This window comes from Scyliorhinus torazame, chromosome 22 (genome assembly GCF_047496885.1).
Source record: "Scyliorhinus torazame isolate Kashiwa2021f chromosome 22, sScyTor2.1, whole genome shotgun sequence".
NCBI lineage: Eukaryota > Metazoa > Chordata > Chondrichthyes > Carcharhiniformes > Scyliorhinidae > Scyliorhinus > Scyliorhinus torazame.
The window spans coordinates 1,280,536-1,304,116 of NC_092728.1; the positions used below are offsets into that span (position 1 = coordinate 1,280,536).

Consider the following 23,581-nt stretch of genomic DNA (forward strand, 5'->3'; position numbering starts at 1 on the left):
TTAATTTAACAAGATTGGTGGAACAGATGGAGGAGGATTTTACGAGATGGGACATGGTGTCCCTGTCACTGGTGGGGAGGGTGTAGGCGGTCAAAATGGTAGTCCTCCCGAGATTCCTCTTTGTGTTTCAGTGCCTTCCGGTGATGGTCACGAAGGCTTTTTTCAAGAGAATTGAGAAAAGTGTCATGAGTTTTGTGTGGGCCGGGAAGACCCCGCGAGTGAGGAGGGGGTTCTTGCAGCGTAGCAGGGAGAGGGGGGGGACTGGCACTACCGAGCTTAAGCGAGTACTACTGGGCCGCCAATATCTCAATGGTGTGTAAGTGGATGGGAGAAGGGGAGGAAGCGGCGTGGAAGAGATTGGAGATGGTGTCCTGCAAAGGAACCAGCCTACAAGCACTGGCGACGGCGCCGTTGCCGTTCTCCCCGAAGAAATACACCACAAGTCCAGTGGTGGTGGCAACACTGAAAATTTGGGGGCAGTGGAGATGGCATAGGGGAAGGACGGGAGCCTCGGTGCGGTCCCCGATAAGAAATAACCATAGGTTTGTCCCGGGGAGAATAGATGGGGGATTTAGAACATGGCAGAGAGCAGGGATTGTGCAACTGAGGGATCTGTTCCTAGACGGGACGTTTGCGAGTCTGGGAGCGCTGACGGAAAAATACGGGTTGCCCCAGGGGAATGCATTTCGGTACATGCAACTGAGGGCTTTTGCGAGGCAACAGGTGAGGGAATTCCCGCAGCTCCCGACGCAGGAGATTCAGGATAGAGTGATCTCAGGGACATGGGTGGGGGATGGTAGGGTGTCGGATATATACAGGGAAATGAGGGACGAGGGGGAGATCATGGTGGATGAGCTGAAGGGAAAATGGGAAGAAGAGCTGGGGGAAGAGATTGAAGAGGGGCTGTGGGCAGATGCCCTACGTAGGGTAAACTCTTCGTCCTCGTGCGCCAGGCTTAGCCTGATACAATTCAAGGTTTTACACAGGGCGCACATGACCGGAGCAAGGCTCAGTAAATTCTTCGGGGTAGAGGATAGGTGTGGGAGGTGCTCGAGAAGCCCAGCGAACCACACCCACATGTTTTGGTCATGCTCGACACTGCATGGGCTCTGGGTGGGGGTGGCAAATGTGCTTTCGAAGGTGGTGGGGGTCCGGGTCGAGCCAAGCTGGGGGTTGGCTATATTCGGGGTTGCAGAAGAGCCGGGAGTGCAGGAGGCGAAAGAGGCTGATGTCTTGGCCTTTGCGTCCCTAGTAGCCCGGCGAAGGATATTGTTAATGTGGAAGGAAGCTAAACCCCCGGGCGTGGAGGCCTGGATAAACGACATGGCAGGGTTTATAAAGCTGGAACGGATAAAGTTCGCACTAAGGGGTTCGGCTCAGGGGTTCACCAGGCGGTGGCAACCGTTCACTGACTGTCTCGCAGAGCGATAAGGGAACTGGGAAAGTAGCAGCAGCAACCCAGGGGGAAGGGCCGGGCGGGTCCTCAGGGGTGTTTTGGTCTGGATATTTTTACTTGGATATATATATTGGATTGTTTGATTTTATTATTTGGGAGAGTTAATATTTTGTTATGGCAGTTGCCATTTAGTTTATATATTACTTATTTATTTGTTAAAAAACGGTCACTATTATTTATATTGTTTGATTGTTGTAAAAAGGGAAACATTTTTGTGCTGTTTTGTTTGGCCGAAAAAACTTTGAATAAAAAATATATTTTTTTTAAAAAGAAGCCTTCCGGCGAGCTCCGGATCTGTATCGACCCGAAGGATTTAAATGGTAACATCATGCGGGAGCGTTACCCTATCCCCAAGCGTGAGGAGATCACGTGCGAGATGGCTCGAGCCAACATATTCACCAAGCTGGATGCATCAAAGGGCTTCTGGCTGATTCACTTGGACAAGTCCAGCAGGAAGCTGTGCACCTTCAACACCCCATTCGGCAGGTTCTGCTACAACAGGATGCCATTTGGAATCACATCAGCCTCTGAAGTGTTCCACCGCATCATGGAGCAGATGGTGGAGGGCATTGAGGGTGTGCGCGTCTATGTGGACGACATCATCATCTGGTCCACCACCCCGCAGGAGCATATCAGTCGCCTCCAGCGCGTTTTTAAGCGAATACGGGAGCAGGGCCTTCGCCTCAACAGGGCCAAATGTTCCTTCGGCCAGACCGAACTCAAGTTCCTCGGGGACCACATCTCCCGGTTGGGTGTGCGGCCGGATGCGGACAAGGTGGCAGCTATCACGGCCACGCAGAAGCCGGCGGATAAGAAGGCGGTGCTCCGGTTCTTAGGAATGGTCAACTTCCCAGGAAAGTTCATCCCGAACCTCGCTTCCCACACCACGGCTCTCCGCAACCTAGTCAGGAAGACGACGGACTTCCAGCGGCTTCCCGCCCACCAGCGTGAATGGGAGGAGCTCAAGGTCAAGCTGACCACCGCCCCGGTGTTGGCGTTTCCCGATCCTGCAAGGGAGACGAAAATATCAACGGACGCCAGCCAGTCTGGCATAGGGGCGGTGCTCCTGCAACGAGATGTCGCCTCGTCATGGGCCCCTGTTGCCTCTCCCCCACAGAGCAGCGCTATGCGCAAATCGAGAAGGAGTGCCTAGGCCTGTTGACCAGTGTCGACAAGTTCCATGACTATGTGTATGGCCTTCCCCAGTTCACTGTGGAGACCGACCATCGCCCGCTGGTCAGCATCATCCAAAAAAACCTCAATGACATGACCCCTCGCCTACAACGCATTCTGCTCAAGCTCCGGAGATACGATTTCCAGCTCGTGTACACACCGGGTAAGGACCTGATCATAGCCGACGCTCTGTCCAGGGCAGTCAACACCCCGTGTGATCCAGAGGGGTTCGTTTGCCAAGTCGACGCCCATGTGGCCTTTACGGCCTCCAATCTGCCGGCCACGGATGAACGCCTAACCCACATTCGCCGTGAGACTGCGGCTGACCCCCTGCTACAACGTGTGATGCGCCACATGACTGACGGATGGCTCAAGGGACAATGCCCACAGTTCTATAATATTCAAGACGATCTGGCAGTCGTCGATGGTGTCCTCCTGAAGCTGGACCGCATCGTGATCCCGCACAGCATGCGCCAGCTCGTTTTGGAACAGCTGCACGAAGGCCATCTCGGCGTAGAGAAGTGTCGACGGAGGGCCCGAGAGGCTGTGTACTGGCCCGGCATCAATGAGGACATCGCCAACACAGTGCTCAACTGCCCCACCTGTCAGGGGTTCCATTCGGCCCAACCACGTGAGACCCTACAGCCCCATGAATTGGTCACGTCCCCTTGGTCTAAGGTAGGCGTTGACCTGTTTCATGCGCTCGGCAGGGACTATGTTCTGATTGTAGACTATTTTTCGAACTACCCGGAGGCCGTACGCCTGCTCGACATCACATCATCGGCGGTCATCCGTGCCTGCGAGGAGACCTTTGCTCGTCACGGCATCCCACTCACTGTGATGTCGGACAATGGCCCCTGCTTCGCGAGCCAGGAATGGTCCAACTTTGCCAGGAGGTACAACTTTGTGCATGTGACATCCAGTCCCCTGTACCCCCAATCCAATGGCAAAGTGGAAAAGGGCGCCCACATCGTCAAACGGCTCCTCTGCAAGGCTGCCGATGCAGGATCCGACTTCTACCTCGCCCTGCTGGCCTATCGTTCGACCCCACTCTCCACGGGCCTGTCGCCAGCCCAGCTGCTCATGGGTCGCACCCTCAGGACCACGGTGCCGTCCATTCACGTCCCAGACCTCGACCACGTTCCGGTCCTTCAGCGGATGGAACAGTCTCGTGCACAACACAAGGCGGCGCATGGCGCTCGGGCGACTGATCTCCCTGCTCTGGCGCCGATGACAACGTCGGCATCCATCTTCCGGAGGGTGGCTGGTCTGTGACTGCTGAGATTCTTCGGCTGGTGTCTCCCCGCTCGTTCCTGGTACGTCTGCCAGATGGCTCCATTCGCCGCCGCAATCGGCGTGCCCTTCGTCTCGTTCCACGCTCGCTACGTGATCCTCCACCGGTGCCACGCCCTCCTGTTGTCCCCAACCTGGACTATGCGGAGATTCCGAATACTCTGCATCCTCCTCACTCTGCCGTGGCCCAGCCCGATCCTCAGCCGGTGGCTCCTGACCCACCCTTGAGGCGGTCAACCAGAATTCGTCGCCCACCTAATAGACTTGACTTATGAGCCTTACAATGTTGGACTCAATGCTTTGTTCTTTCGCCCTGTTTCAGCATTTCATTAGTTTGTTTAGAGCATTCGTTATTAGTTTTGTTGTTGGTGTAACACCTTGTTTTCTTTTCTCTGCACCAGGCACCTTCCCGTGTATACAGACTAGCCTCATGTACATAGTTATGTAAATACTGCACACACATGGTCAGATACACTCATTACACATTATTTATTCCCACATAGGCACAGGTTCTTTGTAAAAAAAAGGGGGGGATGTCATAACATACACCAGTATATCATGGTGCAGACACACACACACACACTGATGGACATGCAGTGGGACCAATCAGCATACACAACACCGCAGCCAATCACCAGTGCGAGCACACGCACTATAAAGTCAGGGGACAGGAGAGTTCCCGCTCATTGTAGTAGCAGCCAGCTCGGAGCACAGAGCTCACAGCCTGCAACACAGACATTTACCATGTACTGAGTGCCTCACCATAGCTAGTGATAGGACAGGGTCCCCAGTTAAGCTGGTAATGCTATACCCACGTTTACATAGTTGAACAGTTAATAAAATAGCATTACACCACTTCCAGCATTGCTGGACCAGAACCCCCAACACGACACAGCCCATCGAGCTCACTGAGTTCGTTATTGTTCCTGGTCTCCAAGACGGGAAGTGAAAACATTTGGTGATGTTCCCAGTCCAGCATCTTTCATTTGCTCACCTGTATTCGCCAAAGGTTTCATCCTTCATGGGCCTGGCTTCCGAATCCACGTGGGAATCTTCCTTGTCCTTCACTGAGGACAAGAAATCGGAAAATAAACAAAGGCAGCAAAGTACACAGCCCATCAGAGAGCAGGAGGGAGAGCGGGGGGAGAGCGGGGGAGGGGAGAGGGAGGGAGGGGAGGGAGAGCGGGGGGAGAGAGCGGGGGGAGAGGGGAGAGAGAGCGGGAGGGAGGAGGGGAGAGCGGGGGAGGAGGGGAGAGTGAGCGGGAGGGAGGAGGGGAGAGCGGGGCAGGGGAGAGAAAGCGGGGGAGGGGAGAGAGAGCGGGAGGGAGGAGGGGAGAGCGGGGGGGAGAGGGGAGAGAGAGCGGGAGGGAGGAGGGGAGAGCGGGGTGGGGAGGGGAGAGAGAGTGGGGGGGGGGAGGGGAGAGAGAGCGGGAGGGAGGAGGGGAGAGCGGGGGGAGGGGAGAGAGAGCGGGAGGGAGGAGGGGGGGAGCGGGGGGGAGGGGAGAGAGAGAGGGAGGAGTAGAGAGCGGGGCAGGGGAGAGAGAGTGGGGGAGGGGACAGAGAGCGGGAGGGAGGAGGGGAGAGCAGGGGGGAAGGGAGAGAGAGCGGGAGGGAGGAGGGGAGAGCAGGGGGAGGGGAGAGAGAGCGGGAGGGAGGAGGGGAGAGTGGGGGGGGAGAGAGAGTGGGGTAGGGGAAAGAGAGCGGGGAGGGGAGAGAGAGCGGGGACGGGAGAGAGAGCGGGGGAGGGGAGAGAGGGCGGGGGAGGGGAAAGAGAGCGGGGTAGGGGGAGAGAGCGGGGAGGGGAGAGAGAGCGGGGGTAGGGGAGAGAGAGCGGGGTAGGGGAGAGAGAGCGGGGGAGGGGAGAGAGAGCGGGGGAGGGGAGAGAGAGCGGGGGAGGGGAGAGAGAGCGGGGGAGGGGAGAGAGAGCGGGGTAGGGGAGGGAGGGAGGGGAGAGAGAGGGAGGGAAGAGAGAGGGTGGGAGGGATCAGGGTGCAGGGTGCTGGGTGCTGGGTGCCGGGTGCAGGGTGTTGGGTGCAGGGTGCAGGGTGCTGGGTGCAGGGTGCTGGGTGCTGGGTGCAGGGTGCTGGGTGCTGGGTGCTGGGTGCTGGGTGCAGGGTGCTGGGTGCTGGGTGCAGGGTGCTGGGTGCAGGGTGCTGGGTGCTGGGTGCTGGGTGCAGGGTGCTGGGTGCAGGGTGCTGGGTGCAGGGTGCTGGGTGCTGGGTGCAGGGTGTTGGGTGCCGGGTGCAGGGTGTTGGGAGCCGGGTGCAGGGTGCTGGGTGCTGGGTGCAGGGTGCAGGGTGGTGGGTGCTGGGTGCAGGGTGCTGGGTGCTGGGTGCAGGGTGCTGGGTGCAGGGTGCTGGGTGCAGGGTGCTGGGTGCAGGGTGCTGGGTGCAGGGTGCTGGGTGCAGGGTGCTGAGTGTAGGGTGCTGAGTGCAGGGTGCTGAGTGCAGGGTGCTGAGTGCAGGGTGCTGAGTGCAGGGTGCAGGGTGCTGGGTGCTGGGTGCAGGGTGCTGGGTGGTGGGTGGTGGGTGCAGGGTGCTGGGTGTTGGGTGCAGGGTGCTGGATACTGGATGGTGGGTGCAGGCTGCTGGATGTTGGGTGCAGGGTGCTGGATGCTGGGTGCAGGGTGCTGGGTGCTGGGTACAGGGTGCTGGGTGCAGTGTGCTGGGTGCAGGATGGTGGGTGCAGGATGGTGGGTGCTGGGTGCATGGTGCTGGGTGCAGGGTGCTGGGTGCAGGGTGCTGGGTGCAGGGTGCTGGGTGCTGGGTGCAGGGTGCCGGGTGCAGGGTGGTGGGTGCAGGGTGCTGGGTGGTGGGTGCAGGGTGCTTGGTGCAGGGTGGTGGGTGCTGGGTGCAGGTTGCTGGGTGCAGTGTGCTGGGTGCAGGGTGGTGGGTGCAGGGTGCTGGGTGCTGGGTGCTGGGTGCAGGGTGCTGGGTGCAGGGTGCTGGGTGCTGGGTGGTGGGTGCAGGGTGCTTGGTGCAGGGTGGTGGGTGCTGGGTGCAGGTTGCTGGGTGCTGGGTGCAGTGTGCTGGGTGCAGGGTGGTGGGTGCAGGGTGCTGGGTGCTGGGTGCTGGGTGCAGGGTGCCGGGTGCTGGGTGCCGGGTGCAGGGTGCTTGGTGCAGGGTGCTTGGTGCAGGGTGCTGGGTGCAGGGTGCCGGGTGCTGGGTGCTTGGTGCAGGGTGCTGGGTGCAGGTTGCTGGGTGCAGGGTGTTTGGTGCAGGGTGCTGGGTGCAGGGTGCTGGGTGCAGGGTGCTGGGTGCAGGGTGCTGGGTGCAGGGTGCTGGGTGGTGGGTGCAGGGTGCTGTGTGCTGGGTGCAGGGTGCCGGGTGCTGGGTGGTGGGTGCAGGGTGGTGGGTGCTGGGTGCAGGGTGTTGGGTGTAGGGTGGTGGGTGCAGGGTGGTGTGTGCTGGGTGCAGGGTGTTGGGTGTAGGGTGGTGGGTGCTGGGTGCAGGGTGCTGAGTGCTGGGTGCAGGGTGCTGGGTGCAGGGTGCAGGGTGCAGGGTGCAGGGTGCTGGGTGCAGGGTGCTGGGTGCTGGGTGCAGGGTGCTGGGTGCAGGGTGCAGGTTGCAGGGTGCAGGGTGCTGGGTGCAGGGTGCAGGGTGCTGGGTGCAGGGTGGTGGGTGCAGGGTGCAGGGTGCTGGGTGCAGGGTGGTGGGTGCTGGGTGCAGCATGGTGGGTGGTGGGTGCAGGGTGCAGGGTGGTGGGTGCAGGGTGGTGGGTGCAGGGTGTTGGGTGTAGGGTGGTGGGTGCTGGGTGCAGGGTGCTGAGTGCTGGGTGCAGGGTGCTGGGTGGTGGGTGGTGGGTGCAGGGTGCTGGGTGCAGGGTGCTGGGTGCTGGGTGCAGGGTGCAGGGTGCAGGGTGCTGGGTGCTGGGTGCTGGGTGCAGGGTGCTGGGTGCTGGGTGGTGGGTGCTGGGTGAGCTCCGTACCTGAGTACTTGCCTCCTTTGTTCCTCTTGATGAAGCACGCGATGAGGAGGATGAGAATCAGGAGGACGATCGCGCTGATCAGTCCGATGAACCATCCCCGGGTGGCGATTCCGTTGTTGATCTCGGTGAAGGCTGTCCGGGAAAGCAACGGGAACACAAACATATTCATCCACGGCCTCGTAAAACCTGTCCCACAGGGAGCTCTGTCCCCCCCTCACCCCTCACTCTGTCCCGCCCTCACTCTGTGTCCCCCTCACCCCTCACTCTGTGTCCCCCTCACCCCTCACTCTGTCCCCCCCTCACTCTGTCCCCCCCACACCCCTCACTCTGTCCCCCCCTCACCCCTCACTCTGTCCCCCCCCACACCCCTGACTCTGTGTCCCCCTCACCCCTGACTCTGTGTCCCCCTCACCCCTCACTCTGTGTCCCCCTCACCCCTCACTCTGTCCCCCCTCACCCTGTGTCCCCCTCACCCCTCACTCTGTCCCACCCCTCACTCTGTGTCCCCCACACCCCTAACTCTGTCCCCCCCACCCCTCACTCTGTCCCCCCCACACCCCTCACTCTGTATCCCCCACACCCCTCACTCTATGTCCCCCTCACCCCTCACTCTGTCCCCCCCACACCCCTCACTCTGTATCCCCCACACCCCTCACTCTGTGTCCCCCTCACCCCTCACTCTGTGTCCCCCACACCCCTCACTCTGTGTCCGCCTCACCCCTCACTCTGTCCCCCCCACACCCCTCACTCTGTGTCCCCCTCACCCCTCACTCTGTGTCCCCCACACCCCTCACTCTGTGTCCCCCACACCCCTCACTCTGTCCCCCCCACACCCCTCACTCTGTCCCTCCCACACCCCTCACTCTGTGTCCCCCCACACCCCTCAATCTGTGTCGCCTTCACCCCTCACTCTGTGTCCCCCTTACCCTCACACTGTGTCCCCCCCATGCCCCTCACTCTGTCCCCCCTCACCCCTCGCTCTGTCCCCCCCCTCACCCCTCACTCTGTCCCCCCCTCACCCCTCACTCTGTCCCCCCCTCACCCCTCACTCTGTCCCCCACACCCCTCACTCTGTGCCCCCACACCCCTCACTGTCCCGCCCACACCCTCACTCTGTCCCTCCCTCACCCCTCACTCTGTCCCCCCCTCACCCCTCACTCTGTCCCCCCCTCACCCCTCACTCTGTCCGCCCCACACCCCTCACTCTGTGTCCCCCCCCACCCCTCACTCTGTGTCCCCCTCACCCCTCACTCTGTCCCCCCCCACACCCCTCACTCTGTCCCCCCCTCACCCCTCACTCTGTCCCCCCCACACCCCTCACTCTGTGTCCCCCTCACTCCTCACTCTGTCCCCCCCACACCCCTCACTCTGTGTCCCCCTCACCCCTCACTCTGTGCCCCCCACACCCCTCACTCTGTCTCCCCCTCACCCCTCACTCTGTCTCCCCCTCACCCCTCACTCTGTGCCCCCTCACCCCTCACTCTGTCCGCCCCACACCCCTCACTCTGTCTCCCCCTCACCCCTCACTCTGTCCCCCCCACACCCCTCACTCTGTCTCCCCCTCACCCCTCACTCTGTCTCCCCCTCACCCCTCACTCTGTCTCCACCACACCCCTCACTCTGTCCTCCCCTCACCCCTCACTCTGTCCCCCCCACACCCCTCACTCTGTCCCCCCCACACCCCTCACTCTGTCCCCCCCTCACCCCTCACTCTGTCCCCCCCACACCCCTCACTCTGTCCCCCCCCCTCACCCCTCACTCTGTTCCCCCCACACCCCTCACTCTGTCCCCCCCACACCCCTCACTGTGTCCCCCTCACCCCTCACTCTGTCCCCCCCACACCCCTCACTCTGTGTCCCCCTCACACCTCACTCTGTCCCCCCCTCACACCTCACTCTGTGTCCCCCACACCCCTCACTCTGTGTCCCCCACACCCCTCACTCTGTCCCCCCCTCACCCCTCACTCTGTCCCCCCCACACCCCTCACTCTGTGTCCCCCTCACCCCTTACTCTGTCCCCCCCACACCCCTCACTCTGTCCCCCCCACACCCCTCACTCTGTCCCCCCCACACCCCTCACTCTGTGTCCCCCTCACCCATCACTCTGTGTCACCCTCACCCCTCACTCTGTCCCCCCTCACCCCTCACTCTGTGTCCCCCTCACCCCTCACTCTGTCCCCCCCACACCCCTCACTCTGTCCCCCCCACACCCCTCACTCTGTGTCCCCCTCACCCCTCACTCTGTGTCCCCCTCACCCCTCTCTGTCCCCCCCACACCCCTCACTCTGTCCCCCCCTCACCCCTCACTCTGTCCCCCCCCCCACACCCCTCACTGTGTCCCCCACACCCCTCACTCTGTGTCCCCCACACCCCTCACTCTGTGTACCCCCCTCACCCCTCACTCGGTCCCCCCCACACCCCTCACTCTGTGTCCCCCACTCCCCTCACTCGGTCCCCCCCACACCCCTCACTCTGTGTCCCCCACTCCCCTCACTCTGTCCCCCCCCACACCCCCTCACTCTGTGTCCCCCTCACCCCTCACTCTGTCCCCCCCACACCCCTCACTCTGTCCCCCCCCCTCACCCCTCACTCTCTGCCCCCCACACCCCTCACTCTGTCCCACCCTCACCCCTCACTCTGTTCCCCCCACACCCCTCACTCTGTCCCCCCCACACCCCTCACTGTGTCCCCCTCACCCCTCACTCTGTCCCCCCCACACCCCTCACTCTGTGTCCCCCTCACACCTCACTCTGTCCCCCCCTCACACCTCACTCTGTCCCCCCTCCCCCTCACTCTGTGTCCCCCACACCCCTCACTGTGTCCCCCTCACCCCTCACTCTGTCCCACCCACACCCCTTACTCTGTGTCCCCCTCACACCTCACTCGGTCCCCCCCTCACACCTCACTCTGTCCCCCCTCCCCCTCACTCTGTGTCCCCCACACCCCTCACTCTGTCCCCCCCTCACCCCTCACTCTGTCCCCCCCACACCCCTCACTCTGTGTCCCCACTCACCCCTCACTCTGTCCCCCCCACACCCCTCACTCTGTCCCCCCACATCCCTCACTCTGTCCCCCCCACAGCCCTCACTCTGTGTCCCCCTCACCCCTCTCTCTGTCCCCCCGACACCCCTCACTCTGTCCCCCCTACACACCTCACTCTGTCCCCCCACACCCCTCACTCTGTGTCCCCCTCACCCCTCACTCTGTCCCCCCCCTCACTCTGTGTCCCCCTCACCCCTCACTCTGTCCCCCCCACACCCCTCAATCTGTCCCCCCCTCACCCCTCACTCTGTGTCCCCCTCACCCCTCACTCTGTGCCCCCCACATCCCTCACTCTGTCCCCCCCTCACCCCTCACTCTGTCCCCCCCCTCACCCCTCACTCTGTCCCCCCCCACACCCCTCACTCTGTGTCCCCCTCACCCCTCACTCTGTGTCCCCCACACCCTTCACTCTGTCCCCCCCTCACCCCTCACTCTGTCCCCCCCACACCCCTCACTCTGTGTCCCCCTCACCCCTCACTCTGTCCCCCCCCTCACCCCTCACTCTGTCCCCCCCCACACCCCCTCACTCTGTGTCCCCCTCACCCCTCACTCTGTCCCCCCCTCACCCCTCACTCTGTCCCCCCCCACACCCCTCACTCTGTCCCCCCCCTCACCCCTCACTCTGTCCACTCTGTCCCCCCCTCACCCCTCACTCTGTCCCCCCCCTCACCCCTCACTCTGTCCCAAGTAACACGCTGAGAGTTGTCCCAGAGGAGATCTCTGGAAACGTTGTCCCAGGGGGGGGGAAATCTCTTGGAGCGTTATACCAGGGGAATCTCTGGGAGCCTTGTCCCAGGGGGGGGGGGGGGGGGGGCGGTATCAGGGAGGGTTGACCCAGAGGAGATCTCTGGGAGCGTTGTCCGAGGGGGGGATCTCTGGGAGCGTTGTCCCAGGGTGCTGTACCTGTCCTGGGAGTGTTTGATGGGGACAGTGTAGAGGGAGCTTTACTCTGTATCTAACCCCGTGCTGTACCTGTCCTGGGAGTGTTTGATGGGGACAGTGTAGAGGGAGCTTTACTCTGTATCTAACCCCGTGCTGTACCTGTCCTGGGAGTGTTTGATGGGGGACAGTGTAGAGGGAGCTTTACTCTGTATCTAACCCCGCGCTGTACCTGTCCTGGGAGTGTTTGATGGGGACAGTGTAGAGGGAGATTTACTCTGTATCTAACCCCGTGCTGTACCTGTCCTGGGAGTGTTTGATGGGGACAGTGTAGAGGGAGCTTTACTCTGTATCTAACCCCGTGCTGTACCTGTCCTGGGAGTGTTTGATGGGGACAGTGTAGAGGGAGCTTTACTCTGTATCTAACCCCGTGCTGTACCTGTCCTGGGAGTGTTTGATGGGGACAGTGTAGAGGGAGCTTTACTCTGTATCTAACCCCGTGCTGTACCTGTCCTGGGAGTGTTTGATGGGGACAGTGTAGAGGGAGCTTTACTCTGTATCTAACCCCGTGCTGTACCTGTCCTGGGAGTGTTTGATGGGGACAGTGCAGAGGGAGCTGTACTCTGTATCTAACACTGTGCTGTGCCGGTCCTGGGAGTGTTTGATGGGGAAAGTGTAGAGGGAGTTTCACTCTGCATCTAACCCCGTGCTGTACCTGTCCTGGGAGTGTTTGATGGGGACAGTGCAGAGGGAGCTTTACTCTGTTTCTAACCCCGTGCTGTACCTGTCCTGGGAGTGTTTGATGGGGACAGTGTAGAGGGAGCTTTACTCTGTATCTAACCCCGTGCTGTACCTGTCCTGGGAGTGTTTGATGGGGACAGTGTAGAGGGAGCTTTACTCTGTATCTAACCCCGTGCTGTACCTGTCCTGGGAGTGTTTGATGGGGACAGTGTAGAGGGAGCTTTACTCTGTATCTAACCCCGTGCTGTACCTGTCCTGGGAGTGTTTGATGGGGACAGTGTAGAGGGAGCTTTACTCTGTATCTAACCCCGTGCTGTACCTGTCCTGGGAGTGTTTGATGGGGACAGTGTAGAGGGAGCTTTACTCTGTATCTTACCCCGTGCTGTACCTGTCCTGGGAGTGTTTGATGGGGACAGTGTAGAGGGAGCTTTACTCTGTATCTAACCCCGTGCTGTACCTGTCCTGGGAGTGTTTGATGGGGACAGTGTAGAGAGAGCTATACTCTGTATCTTACCCCGTGCTGTACCTGTCCTGGGAGTGTTTGATGGGGACAGTGTAGAGGGAGCTTTACTCTGTTTCTAACCCCGTGCTGTACCTGTCCTGTGAGTGTTTGATGGGGACAGTGTAGAGGGAGCTTTACTCTGAATCTTACCCCGTGCTGTACCTGTCCTGGGAGTGTTTGATGGGGACAGTGTAGAGGGAGCTTTCCTCTGTATCTAACCCCGTGCTGTACCTGTCCTGGGAGTGTTTGATGGGGACAGTGTAGAGGGAGCTTTACTCTGTATCTAACGCCGTGCTGTACCTGTCCTGGGTGTGTTTGATGGGGACAGTGTAGAGGGAGCTTTACTCTGTATCTAACCCCGTGCTGTACCTGTCCTGGGAGTGTTTGATGGGGACAGTGTAGAGGGAGCTTTACTCTGTATCTAACCCCGTGCTGTACCTGTCCTGGGAGTGTTTGATGGGGACAGTGTAGAGGGAGCTTTACTCTGTATCTAACCCCGTGCTGTACCTGTCCTGGGAGTGTTGGATGGGGACAGTGTAGAGTGAGCTTTACTCTGTATCTAACCCCGTGCTGTACCTGTCCTGGGAGTGTTTGATGGGGACAGTGTAGAGGGAGCTTTACTCTCTATCTAACCCCGTGCTGTACCTGTCCTGGGAGTGTTTGATGGGGACAGTGTAGAGGGAGCTTTACTCTGTATCTATCCCCGTGCTGTACCTGTCCTGGGAGTGTTTGATGGGGACAGTGTGGAGGGAGCTTTACTCTGTATCTAACCCCGTGCTGTACCTGTCCTGGGAGTGTTTGATGGGAACAGTGTAGAGGGAGCTTTACTCTGTATCTAACCCCGTGCTGTACCTGTCCTGGGAGTGTTGGATGGGGACAGTGTGGAGGGAGCTTTACTCTGTATCTAACCCCGTGCTGTACCTGTCCTGGGAGTGTTTGGTGGGGAGTGTGTAGAGGGAGCTTTACTCTGTATCTAACCCCGTGCTGTACCTGTCCTGGGAGTGTTTGATGGGGACAGTGTAGAGGGAGCTTTACTCTGTATCTAACCCCGTGCTGTACCTGTCCTGGGAGTGTTTGATGGGGACAGTGTAGAGGGAGCTTTACTCTGTATCTAACCCCGTGCTGTACCTGTCCTGGGAGTGTTTGATGGGGACAGTGTAGAGGGAGCTTTACTCTGTATCTAACCCCGTGCTGTACCTGTCCTGGGAGTGTTGGATGGGGACAGTGTAGAGTGAGCTTTCCTCTGTATCTAACGCCGTGCTGTACCTGTCCTGGGAGTGTTTGATGGGGACAGTGTAGAGGGAGCTTTACTCTCTATCTAACCCCGTGCTGTACCTGTCCTGGGAGTGTTTGATGGGGACAGTGTAGAGGGAGCTTTACTCTGTATCTATCCCCGTGCTGTACCTGTCCTGGGAGTGTTTGATGGGGACAGTGTGGAGAGAGCTTTACTCTGTATCTAACCCCGTGCTGTACCTGTCCTGGGAGTGTTTGATGGGGACAGTGTAGAGGGAGCTTTACTCTGTATCTAACCCCGTGCTGTACCTGTCCTGGGAGTGTTGGATGGGGACAGTGTGGAGGGAGCTTTACTCTGTATCTAACCCCGTGCTGTACCTGTCCTGGGAGTGTTTGGTGGGGAGTGTGTAGAGGGAGCTTTACTCTGTATCTAACCCCGTGCTGTACCTGTCCTGGGAGTGTTTGATGGGGACAGTGTAGAGGGAGCTTTACTCTGTATCTAACCCCGTGCTGTACCTGTCCTGGGAGTGTTTGATGGGGACAGTGTAGAGGGAGCTTTACTCTGTATCTAACCCCGTGCTGTACCTGTCCTGGGAGTGTTTGATGGGGACAGTGTAGAGGGAGCTTTACTCTGTATCTAACCCCGTGCTGTACCTGTCCTGGGAGTGTTGGATGGGGACAGTGTAGAGTGAGCTTTCCTCTGTATCTAACCCCGTGCTGTACCTGTCCTGGGAGTGTTTGATGGGGAAAGTGTAGAGGGAGCTTTACTCTGTATCTAACCCCGTGCTGTACCTGTCCTGGGAGTGTTTGATGGGGACAGTGTAGAGGGAGCTTTACTCTGTATCTAACCCCGTGCTGTACCTGTCCTGGGAGTGTTGGATGGGGACAGTGTAGAGGGAGCTTTACTGTGTATCTAACCCCGTGCTGTACCTGTCCTGGGAGTGTTGGATGGGGACAGTGTAGAGTGAGCTTTACTCTGTATCTAACCCCGTGCTGTACCTGTCCTGGGAGTGTTTGATGGGGACAGTGTAGATGGAGCTTTACTCTGTATCTAACCCCGTGCTGTACCTGTCCTGGGAGTGTTTGATGGGGACAGTGTAGAGGGAGCTTTACTCTGTATCTAACCGCGTGCTGTACCTGTCCTGGGAGTGTTGGATGGGGACAGTGTAGAGTGAGCTTTACTCTGTATCTAACCCCGTGCTGTACCTGTCCTGGGAGTGTTTGATGGGGACAGTGTAGAGGGAGCTTTACTCTCTATCTAACCCCGTGCTGTACCTGTCCTGGGAGTGTTTGATGGGGACAGTGTAGAGGGAGCTTTACTCTGTATCTATCCCCGTGCTGTACCTGTCCTGGGAGTGTTTGATGGGGACAGTGTGGAGGGAGCTTTACTCTGTATCTAACCCCGTGCTGTACCTGTCCTGGGAGTGTTTGGTGGCGAGTGTGTAGAGGGAGCTTTACTCTGTATCTAACCCCGTGCTGTACCTGTCCTGGGAGTGTTTGATGGGGACAGTGTAGAGGGAGCTTTACTCTGTATCTAACCCCGTGCTGTACCTGTCCTGGGAGTGTTTGATGGGGACAGTGTAGAGGGAGATTTACTCTGTATCTAACCCCGTGCTGTACCTGTCCTGGGAGTGTTTGATGGGGACAGTGTAGAGGGAGCTTTACTCTGTATCTAACCCCGTGCTGTACCTGTCCTGGGAGTGTTGGATGGGGACAGTGTAGAGTGAGCTTTCCTCTGTATCTAACGCCGTGCTGTACCTGTCCTGGGAGTGTTTGATGGGGACAGTGTAGAGGGAGCTTTACTCTGTATCTAACCCCGTGCTGTACCTGTCCTGGGAGTGTTTGATGGGGACAGTGTAGAGGGAGCGTTACTCTGTATCTAACCCCGTGCTGTACCTGACCTGGGAGTGTTGGATGGGGACAGTGTAGAGTGAGCTTTACTCTGTATCTAACCCCGTGCTGTACCTGTCCTGGGAGTGTTTGATGGGGACAGTGTAGAGGGAGCTTTACTCTCTATCTAACCCCGGGCTGTACCTGTCCTGGGAGTGTTTGATGGGGACAGTGTAGAGGGAGCTTTACTCTGTATCTATCCCCGTGCTGTACCTGTCCTGGGCGTGTTTGATGGGGACAGTGTGGAGGGAGCTTTACTCTGTATCTAACCCCGTGCTGTACCTGTCCTGGGAGTGTTTGATGGGGACAGTGTAGAGGGAGCTTTACTCTGTATCTAACCCCGTGCTGTACCTGTCCTGGGAGTGTTTGATGGGGACAGTGTAGAGGGAGCTTTACTCTGTATCTAACCCCGTGCTGTACCTGTCCTGGGAGTGTTTGATGGGGAGAGTGAAGAGGGAGCTTTACTCTGTATCTAACCCCGTGCTGTACCTGTCCTGGGAGTGTTTGATGGGGACAGTGTAGAGGGAGCTTTACTCTGTATCTAACCCCGTGCTGTACCTGTCCTGGGAGTGTTTGAAGGGGACAGTGTAGAGGGAGCTTTACTCTGTATCTAACCCCGTGCTGTACCTGTCCTGGGAGTGTTTGATGGGGACAGTGTAGAGGGAGCTTTACTCTGTATCTAACCCCGTGCTGTACCTGTCCTGGGAGTGTTTGATGGGGACAGTGTAGAGGGAGCTTTACTCTGTATCTAACCCCGTGCTGTACCTGTCCTGGGAGTGTTTGAAGGGGACAGTGTAGAGGGAGCTTTACTCTGTATCTAACCCCGTGCTGTACGTGTCCTGGGAGTGTTTGATGGGGACAGTGTAGAGGGAGCTTTACTCTGTATCTAACCCCGTGCTGTCCCTGTCCTGGGAGTGTTTGATGGGGACAGTGTAGAGGGAGCTTTACTCTGTATCTAACCCCGTGCTGTACCTGTCCTGGGAGTGTTGGATGGGGACAGTGTAGAGGGAGCTTTACTCTGTATCTAACCCCGTGCTGTACCTGTCCTGGGAGTGTTGGGTGGGGAGTGTGTAGAGGGAGCTTTACTCTGTATCTAACCCCGTGCTGTACCTGTCCTGGGAGTGTTTGATGGGGACAGTGTAGAGGGAGCTTTACTCTGTATCAAACCCCGTGCTGTACCTGTCCTGGGAGTGTTTGATGGGGACAGTGTAGAGGGAGCTTTACTCTGTATCTAACCCCGTGCTGTACCTGTCCTGGGAGTGTTTGATGGGGACAGTGTAGAGGGAGCTTTACTCTGTATCTAACCCCGTGCTGTACCTGTCCTGGGAGTGTTTGATGGGGACAATGTAGAGGGAGCTTTACTCTGTATCTAACCCCGTGCTGTACCTGTCCTGGGAGTGTTTGAAGGGGACAGTGTAGAGGGAGCTTTACTCTGTATCTAACCCCGTGCTGTACCTGTCCTGGGAGTGTTTGAAGGGGACAGTGTAGAGGGAGCTTTACTCTGTATCTAACCCCGTGCTGTACGTGTCCTGGGAGTGTTTGTTGGGGACAGTGTAGAGGGAGCTTTACTCTGTATCTAACCCCGTGCTGTACCTGTCCTGGCAATGGTTGATGGGGAGAGTGTAGAGGGAGCTTTACTCTGTATCTAACCCCGTGCTGTACCTGTCCTGGGATTGTTTGATCAGGTCAGTGTAGAGGGAGCTTTACTCTGTATCTAACCCCGTGCTGTGCCTGTCCTGGGAGTGTTTGATGGGGACAGTGTAGAGGGAGCTTTACTCTGTATCTAACCTCGTGATGTACCTGTCCTGGGAGTGTTTGATGCGGACAGTGTAGAGGGAGCTTTACTCTGTATCTAACCCCGTGCTGTGCCTGTCCTGGGAATGTTTGATGGGGACAGTGTAGAGGGATCTTTACTCTGTATCTAACTCCGTGCTGTACCTGTCCTGGGAGTGTTTGATGAGGACAGTGTAGAGGGAGCTTTACTCTGTATCTAACCCCGTGCTGTACCTGTCCTGGGAGTGTTTGATGGGGACAGTGTAGAGGGAGCTTTACTCTGTATCTAACTCCGTGCTGTACCTGTCCTGGGAGTGTTTGATGGGGACAGTGTAGAGGGAGCTTTACTCTGTATCTAACCCCGTGCTGTACCTGTCCTGGGAGTGTTTGATGGGGACAGTGTAGAGGGAGCTTTACTCTGTATCTAACCCCGTGCTGTACCTGTCCTGGCAATGGTTGATGGGGAGAGTGTAGAGGGAGCTTTACTCTGTATCTAACCACGTGCTGTACCTGTCCTGGGAGAGCTGATGAGGACAGTGTAGAGGGAGCTTTACTCTGTATCGAACCCCGTGCTGTGCCTGTCCTGGGAGTGTTTGATGGGGACAGTGTAGAGGGAGCTTTACTCTGTATCTAACCCCGTGCTGTACCTGTCCTGGGAGTGTTTGGTGAGGACAGTGTAGAGGGAGCTTTACTCTGTATCTAACCCCGTGCTGTCCCTGTCCTGGGAGTGTTTGATGGGGACAGTGTGCAGGGAGCTTTACTCTGTATCTAACCCCGTGCTGTACCTGTCCTGGGAATGTTTGATGGGGACAGTGTAGAGGGAGCTTTACTCTGTATCTAACCCCGTGCTGTACCTGTCCCGGGAGTGTTTGATGGGGACAGTGTAGAGGGAGCTTTACTCTGTATCTAACCCCGTGCTGTACCTGTCCTGGGAGTGTTTGGTGAGGACAGTGTAGAGGGAGCTTTACTCTGTATCTAACCCCGTGCTGTCCCTGTCCTGGGAGTGTTTGATGGGGACAGTGTGCAGGGAGCTTTACTCTGTATCTAACCCGTGCTGTACCTGTCCTGGGAGTGTTTGATGGGGACAGTGTAGAGGGAGCTTTACTCTGTATCTAACCCCGTGCTGTACCTGTCCTGGGAGTGTTTGATGGGGACAGTGTAGAGGGAGCTTTACTCTGTATCTAACCCCGTGCTGTACCTGTCCTGGGAGTGTTTGAAGGGGACAGTGTAGAGGGAGCTTTACTCTGTATCTAACCCCGTGCTGTACGTGTCCTAGGAGTGTTTGTTGGAGACAGTGTAGAGGGAGCTTTACTCTGTATCTAACCCCGTGCTGTACCTGTCCTGGGAGTGTTTGCTGGGGAGAGTGTAGAGGGAGCTTTACTCTGTATCTAACCCCGTGCTGTACCTGTCCTGGGAGTGTTTGATGGGGAGAGTGTAGAGGGAGCTTTACTCTGTATCTAACCCCGTGCTGTACCTGTCCTGGGAGTGTTTGAAGGGGACAGTGTAGAGGGAGCTTTACTCTGTATCTAACCCCGTGCTGTACCTGTCCTGGGAGTATTTGATGCGGACAGTGTAGAGGGAGCTTTACTCTGTATCTAACCCCGTGCTGTGCCTGTCCTGGGAATGTTTGATGGGGACAGTGTAGAGGGATCTTTACTCTGTATCTAACTCCGTGCTGTACCTGTCCTGGGAGTGTTTGATGAGGACAGTGTAGAGGGAGCTTTACTCTGTATCTAACCCCGTGCTGTACCTGTCCTGGGAGTGTTTGATGGGGACAGTGTAGAGGGAGCTTTACTCTGTATCTAACTCCGTGCTGTACCTGTCCTGGGAGTGTTTGATGGGGACAGTGTAGAGGGAGCTTTACTCTGTATCTAACCCCGTGCTGTACCTGTCCTGGGAGTGTTTGATGGGGACAGTGTAGAGGGAGCTTTACTCTGTATCTAATCCCGTGCTGTACCTCTCCTGGGAGAGCTGATGAGGACAGTGTAGAGGGAGCTTTACTCTGTATCTAACCCCGTGCTGTACCTGTCCTGGGAGTGTTTGATGGGGACAGTGTAGAGGGAGCTTTACTCTGTATCTAACCCCGTGCTGTACCTGTCCTGGGAGTGTTTGGTGAGGACAGTGTAGAGGGAGCTTTACTCTGTATCTAACCCCGTGCTGTACCTGTCCTGGGAGTGTTTGATGGGGACAGTGTAGAGGGAGCTTTACTCTGTATCTAACCCCGTGCTGTCCCTGTCCTGGGAGTGTTTGATGGGGACAGTGTAGAGGGAGCTTTACTCTGTATCTAACCCAGTGCTGTACCTGTCCTGGGAGTGTTTGATGGGGACAGTGTAGAGGGAGCTTTACTCTGTATCTAACCCCGTGCTGTACCTGTGCTGGGAGTGTTTGATGGGGACAGTGTAGAGGGAGCTTTACTCTGTATCTAACCCCGTGCTGTACCTGTCCTGGGAGTGTTTGGTGAGGACAGTGTAGAGGGAGCTTTACTCTTTATCTAACCCAGTGCTGTACCTGTCCTGGGAGTGTTTGGTGAGGACAGTGTAGTGGGAGCTTTACTCTGTATCTAACCCCATGCTGTACCTGTCCTGGGAGTGTTTGATGGGGACAGTGTAGAGGGAGCTTTACTCTGTATCTAACCCCGTGCTGTACCTGTCCTGGGAGTGTTTGATGGGGACAATGTAGAGGGAGCTTTACTCTGTATCTAACCCCGTGCTGTACCTGTCCTGGGAGTGTTTGAAGGGGACAGTGTAGAGGGAGCTTTACTCTGTATCTAACCCCGTGCTGTACCTGTCCTGGGAGTGTTTGGTGAGGACAGTGTAGAGGGAGCTTTACTCTTTATCTAACCCCGTGCTGTACCTGTCCTGGGAGTGTTTGGTGAGGACAGTGTAGTGGGAGCTTTACTCTGTATCTAACCCCGTGCTGTACGTGTCCTGGGAGTGTTTGTTGGGGACAGTGTAGAGGGAGCTTTACTCTGTATCTAACCCCGTGCTGTACCTGTCCTGGCAATGGTTGATGGGGAGAGTGTAGAGGGAGCTTTACTCTGTATCTAACCCCGTGCTGTGCCTGTCCTGGGAGTGTTTGATGGGGACAGTGTAGAGGGAGCTTTACTCTGTATCTAACCTCGTGCTGTACCTGTCCTGGGAGTGTTTGATGCGGACAGTGTAGAGGGAGCTTTACTCTGTATCTAACCCCGTGCTGTACCTGTCCTGGGAGTGTTTGATGGGGACAGTGTAGAGGGAGCGTTACTCTGTATCTAACCCCGTGCTGTACCTGTCCTGGCAATGGTTGATGGGGAGAGTTTAGAGGGAGCTTTACTCTGTATCTAACCACGTGCTGTACCTGTCCTTGGAGTGTTTGATGCGGACAGTGTAGAGGGAGCTTTACTCTGTATCTAACCCCGTGCTGTGCCTGTCCTGGGAATGTTTGATGGGGACAGTGTAGAGGGATCTTTACTCTGTATCTAACTCCGTGCTGTACCTGTCCTGGGAGTGTTTGATGAGGACAGTGTAGAGGGAGCTTTACTCTGTATCTAACCCCGTGCTGTACCTGTCCTGGGAGTGTTTGATGGGGACAGTGTAGAGGGAGCTTTACTCTGTATCTAACCCCGTGCTGTGCCTGCCCTGGGAGTGTTTGATGGGGACAGTGTAGAGGTAGCTTGACTCTGTATCTAACCCCGTGCTGTGCCTGCCCTGGGAGTGTTTGATGGGGACAGCGTAGAGGGAGCTTTACTCTGTATCTAACCCCGTGCTGTACCTGTCCTGGGAGTGTTTGGTGAGGACAGTGTAGAGGGAGCTTTACTCTGTATCTAACCCCGTGCTGTCCCTGTCCTGGGAGTGTTTGATGGGGACAGTGTAGAGGGAGCTTTACTCTGTATCTAACCCTGTGCTGTACCTGTCCTGGGAGTGTTTGATGGGGACAGTGTAGAGGGAGCTTTACTCTGTATCTAACCCCGAGCTGTCCCTGTCCTGGGAGTGTTTGATGGGGACAGTGTAGAGGGAGCTTTACTCTGTATCTAACCCCGTGCTGTACGTGTCCTGGGAGTGTTTGTTGGGGACAGTGTAGAGGGAGCTTTACTCTGTATCTAACCCCGTGCTGTACCTGTCCTGGCAATGGTTGATGGGGAGAGTGTAGAGGGAGCTTTACTCTGTATCTAACCCCGTGCTGTACCTGTCCTGGGATTGTTTGATCAGGTCAGTGTAGAGGGAGCTTTACTCTGTATCTAACCCCGTGCTGTGCCTGTCCTGGGAGTGTTTGATGGGGACAGTGTAGAGGGAGCTTTACTCTGTATCTAACCTCGTGATGTACCTGTCCTGGGAGTGTTTGATGCGGACAGTGTAGAGGGAGCTTTACTCTGTATCTAACCCCGTGCTGTGCCTGTCCTGGGAATGTTTGATGGGGACAGTGTAGAGGGATCTTTACTCTGTATCTAACTCCGTGCTGTACCTGTCCTGGGAGTGTTTGATGAGGACAGTGTAGAGGGAGCTTTACTCTGTATCTAACCCCGTGCTGTACCTGTCCTGGGAGTGTTTGATGGGGACAGTGTAGAGGGAGCTTTACTCTGTATCTAACTCCGTGCTGTACCTGTCCTGGGAGTGTTTGATGGGGACAGTGTAGAGGGAGCTTTACTCTGTATCTAACCCCGTGCTGTACCTGTCCTGGGAGTGTTTGATGGGGACAGTGTAGAGGGAGCTTTACTCTGTATCTAACCCCGTGCTGTACCTGTCCTGGCAATGGTTGATGGGGAGAGTGTAGAGGGAGCTTTACTCTGTATCTAACCACGTGCTGTACCTGTCCTGGGAGAGCTGATGAGGACAGTGTAGAGGGAGCTTTACTCTGTATCGAACCCCGTGCTGTGCCTGTCCTGGGAGTGTTTGATGGGGACAGTGTAGAGGGAGCTTTACTCTGTATCTAACCCCGTGCTGTACCTGTCCTGGGAGTGTTTGGTGAGGACAGTGTAGAGGGAGCTTTACTCTGTATCTAACCCCGTGCTGTCCCTGTCCTGGGAGTGTTTGATGGGGACAGTGTGCAGGGAGCTTTACTCTGTATCTAACCCCGTGCTGTACCTGTCCTGGGAATGTTTGATGGGGACAGTGTAGAGGGAGCTTTACTCTGTATCTAACCCCGTGCTGTACCTGTCCCGGGAGTGTTTGATGGGGACAGTGTAGAGGGAGCTTTACTCTGTATCTAACCCCGTGCTGTACCTGTCCTGGGAGTGTTTGGTGAGGACAGTGTAGAGGGAGCTTTACTCTGTATCTAACCCCGTGCTGTCCCTGTCCTGGGAGTGTTTGATGGGGACAGTGTGCAGGGAGCTTTACTCTGTATCTAACCCGTGCTGTACCTGTCCTGGGAGTGTTTGATGGGGACAGTGTAGAGGGAGCTTTACTCTGTATCTAACCCCGTGCTGTACCTGTCCTGGGAGTGTTTGATGGGGACAGTGTAGAGGGAGCTTTACTCTGTATCTAACCCCGTGCTGTACCTGTCCTGGGAGTGTTTGAAGGGGACAGTGTAGAGGGAGCTTTACTCTGTATCTAACCCCGTGCTGTACGTGTCCTAGGAGTGTTTGTTGGAGACAGTGTAGAGGGAGCTTTACTCTGTATCTAACCCCGTGCTGTACCTGTCCTGGGAGTGTTTGCTGGGGAGAGTGTAGAGGGAGCTTTACTCTGTATCTAACCCCGT

The 23,581-nt window shown here is 57.1% G+C and overlaps 1 protein-coding gene across 1 annotated transcript in view; it reads right to left on the reverse strand.

The window, feature by feature from the left end:
- The window catches only part of LOC140398878 (neural cell adhesion molecule L1-like), a 199,023-nt gene that overhangs the window by 28,675 nt on the left and 146,767 nt on the right, over window positions 1-23,581 (reverse strand). The window contains exons 11-12 of the mRNA XM_072487822.1: window positions 7,850-7,981; window positions 4,917-4,989 (exon numbers count right to left, since the gene is read on the reverse strand). Of these exons, the coding sequence (XP_072343923.1) occupies window positions 4,917-4,989; window positions 7,850-7,981 (205 nt within the window). The remainder of the gene's footprint in view (window positions 1-4,916; window positions 4,990-7,849; window positions 7,982-23,581) is intronic.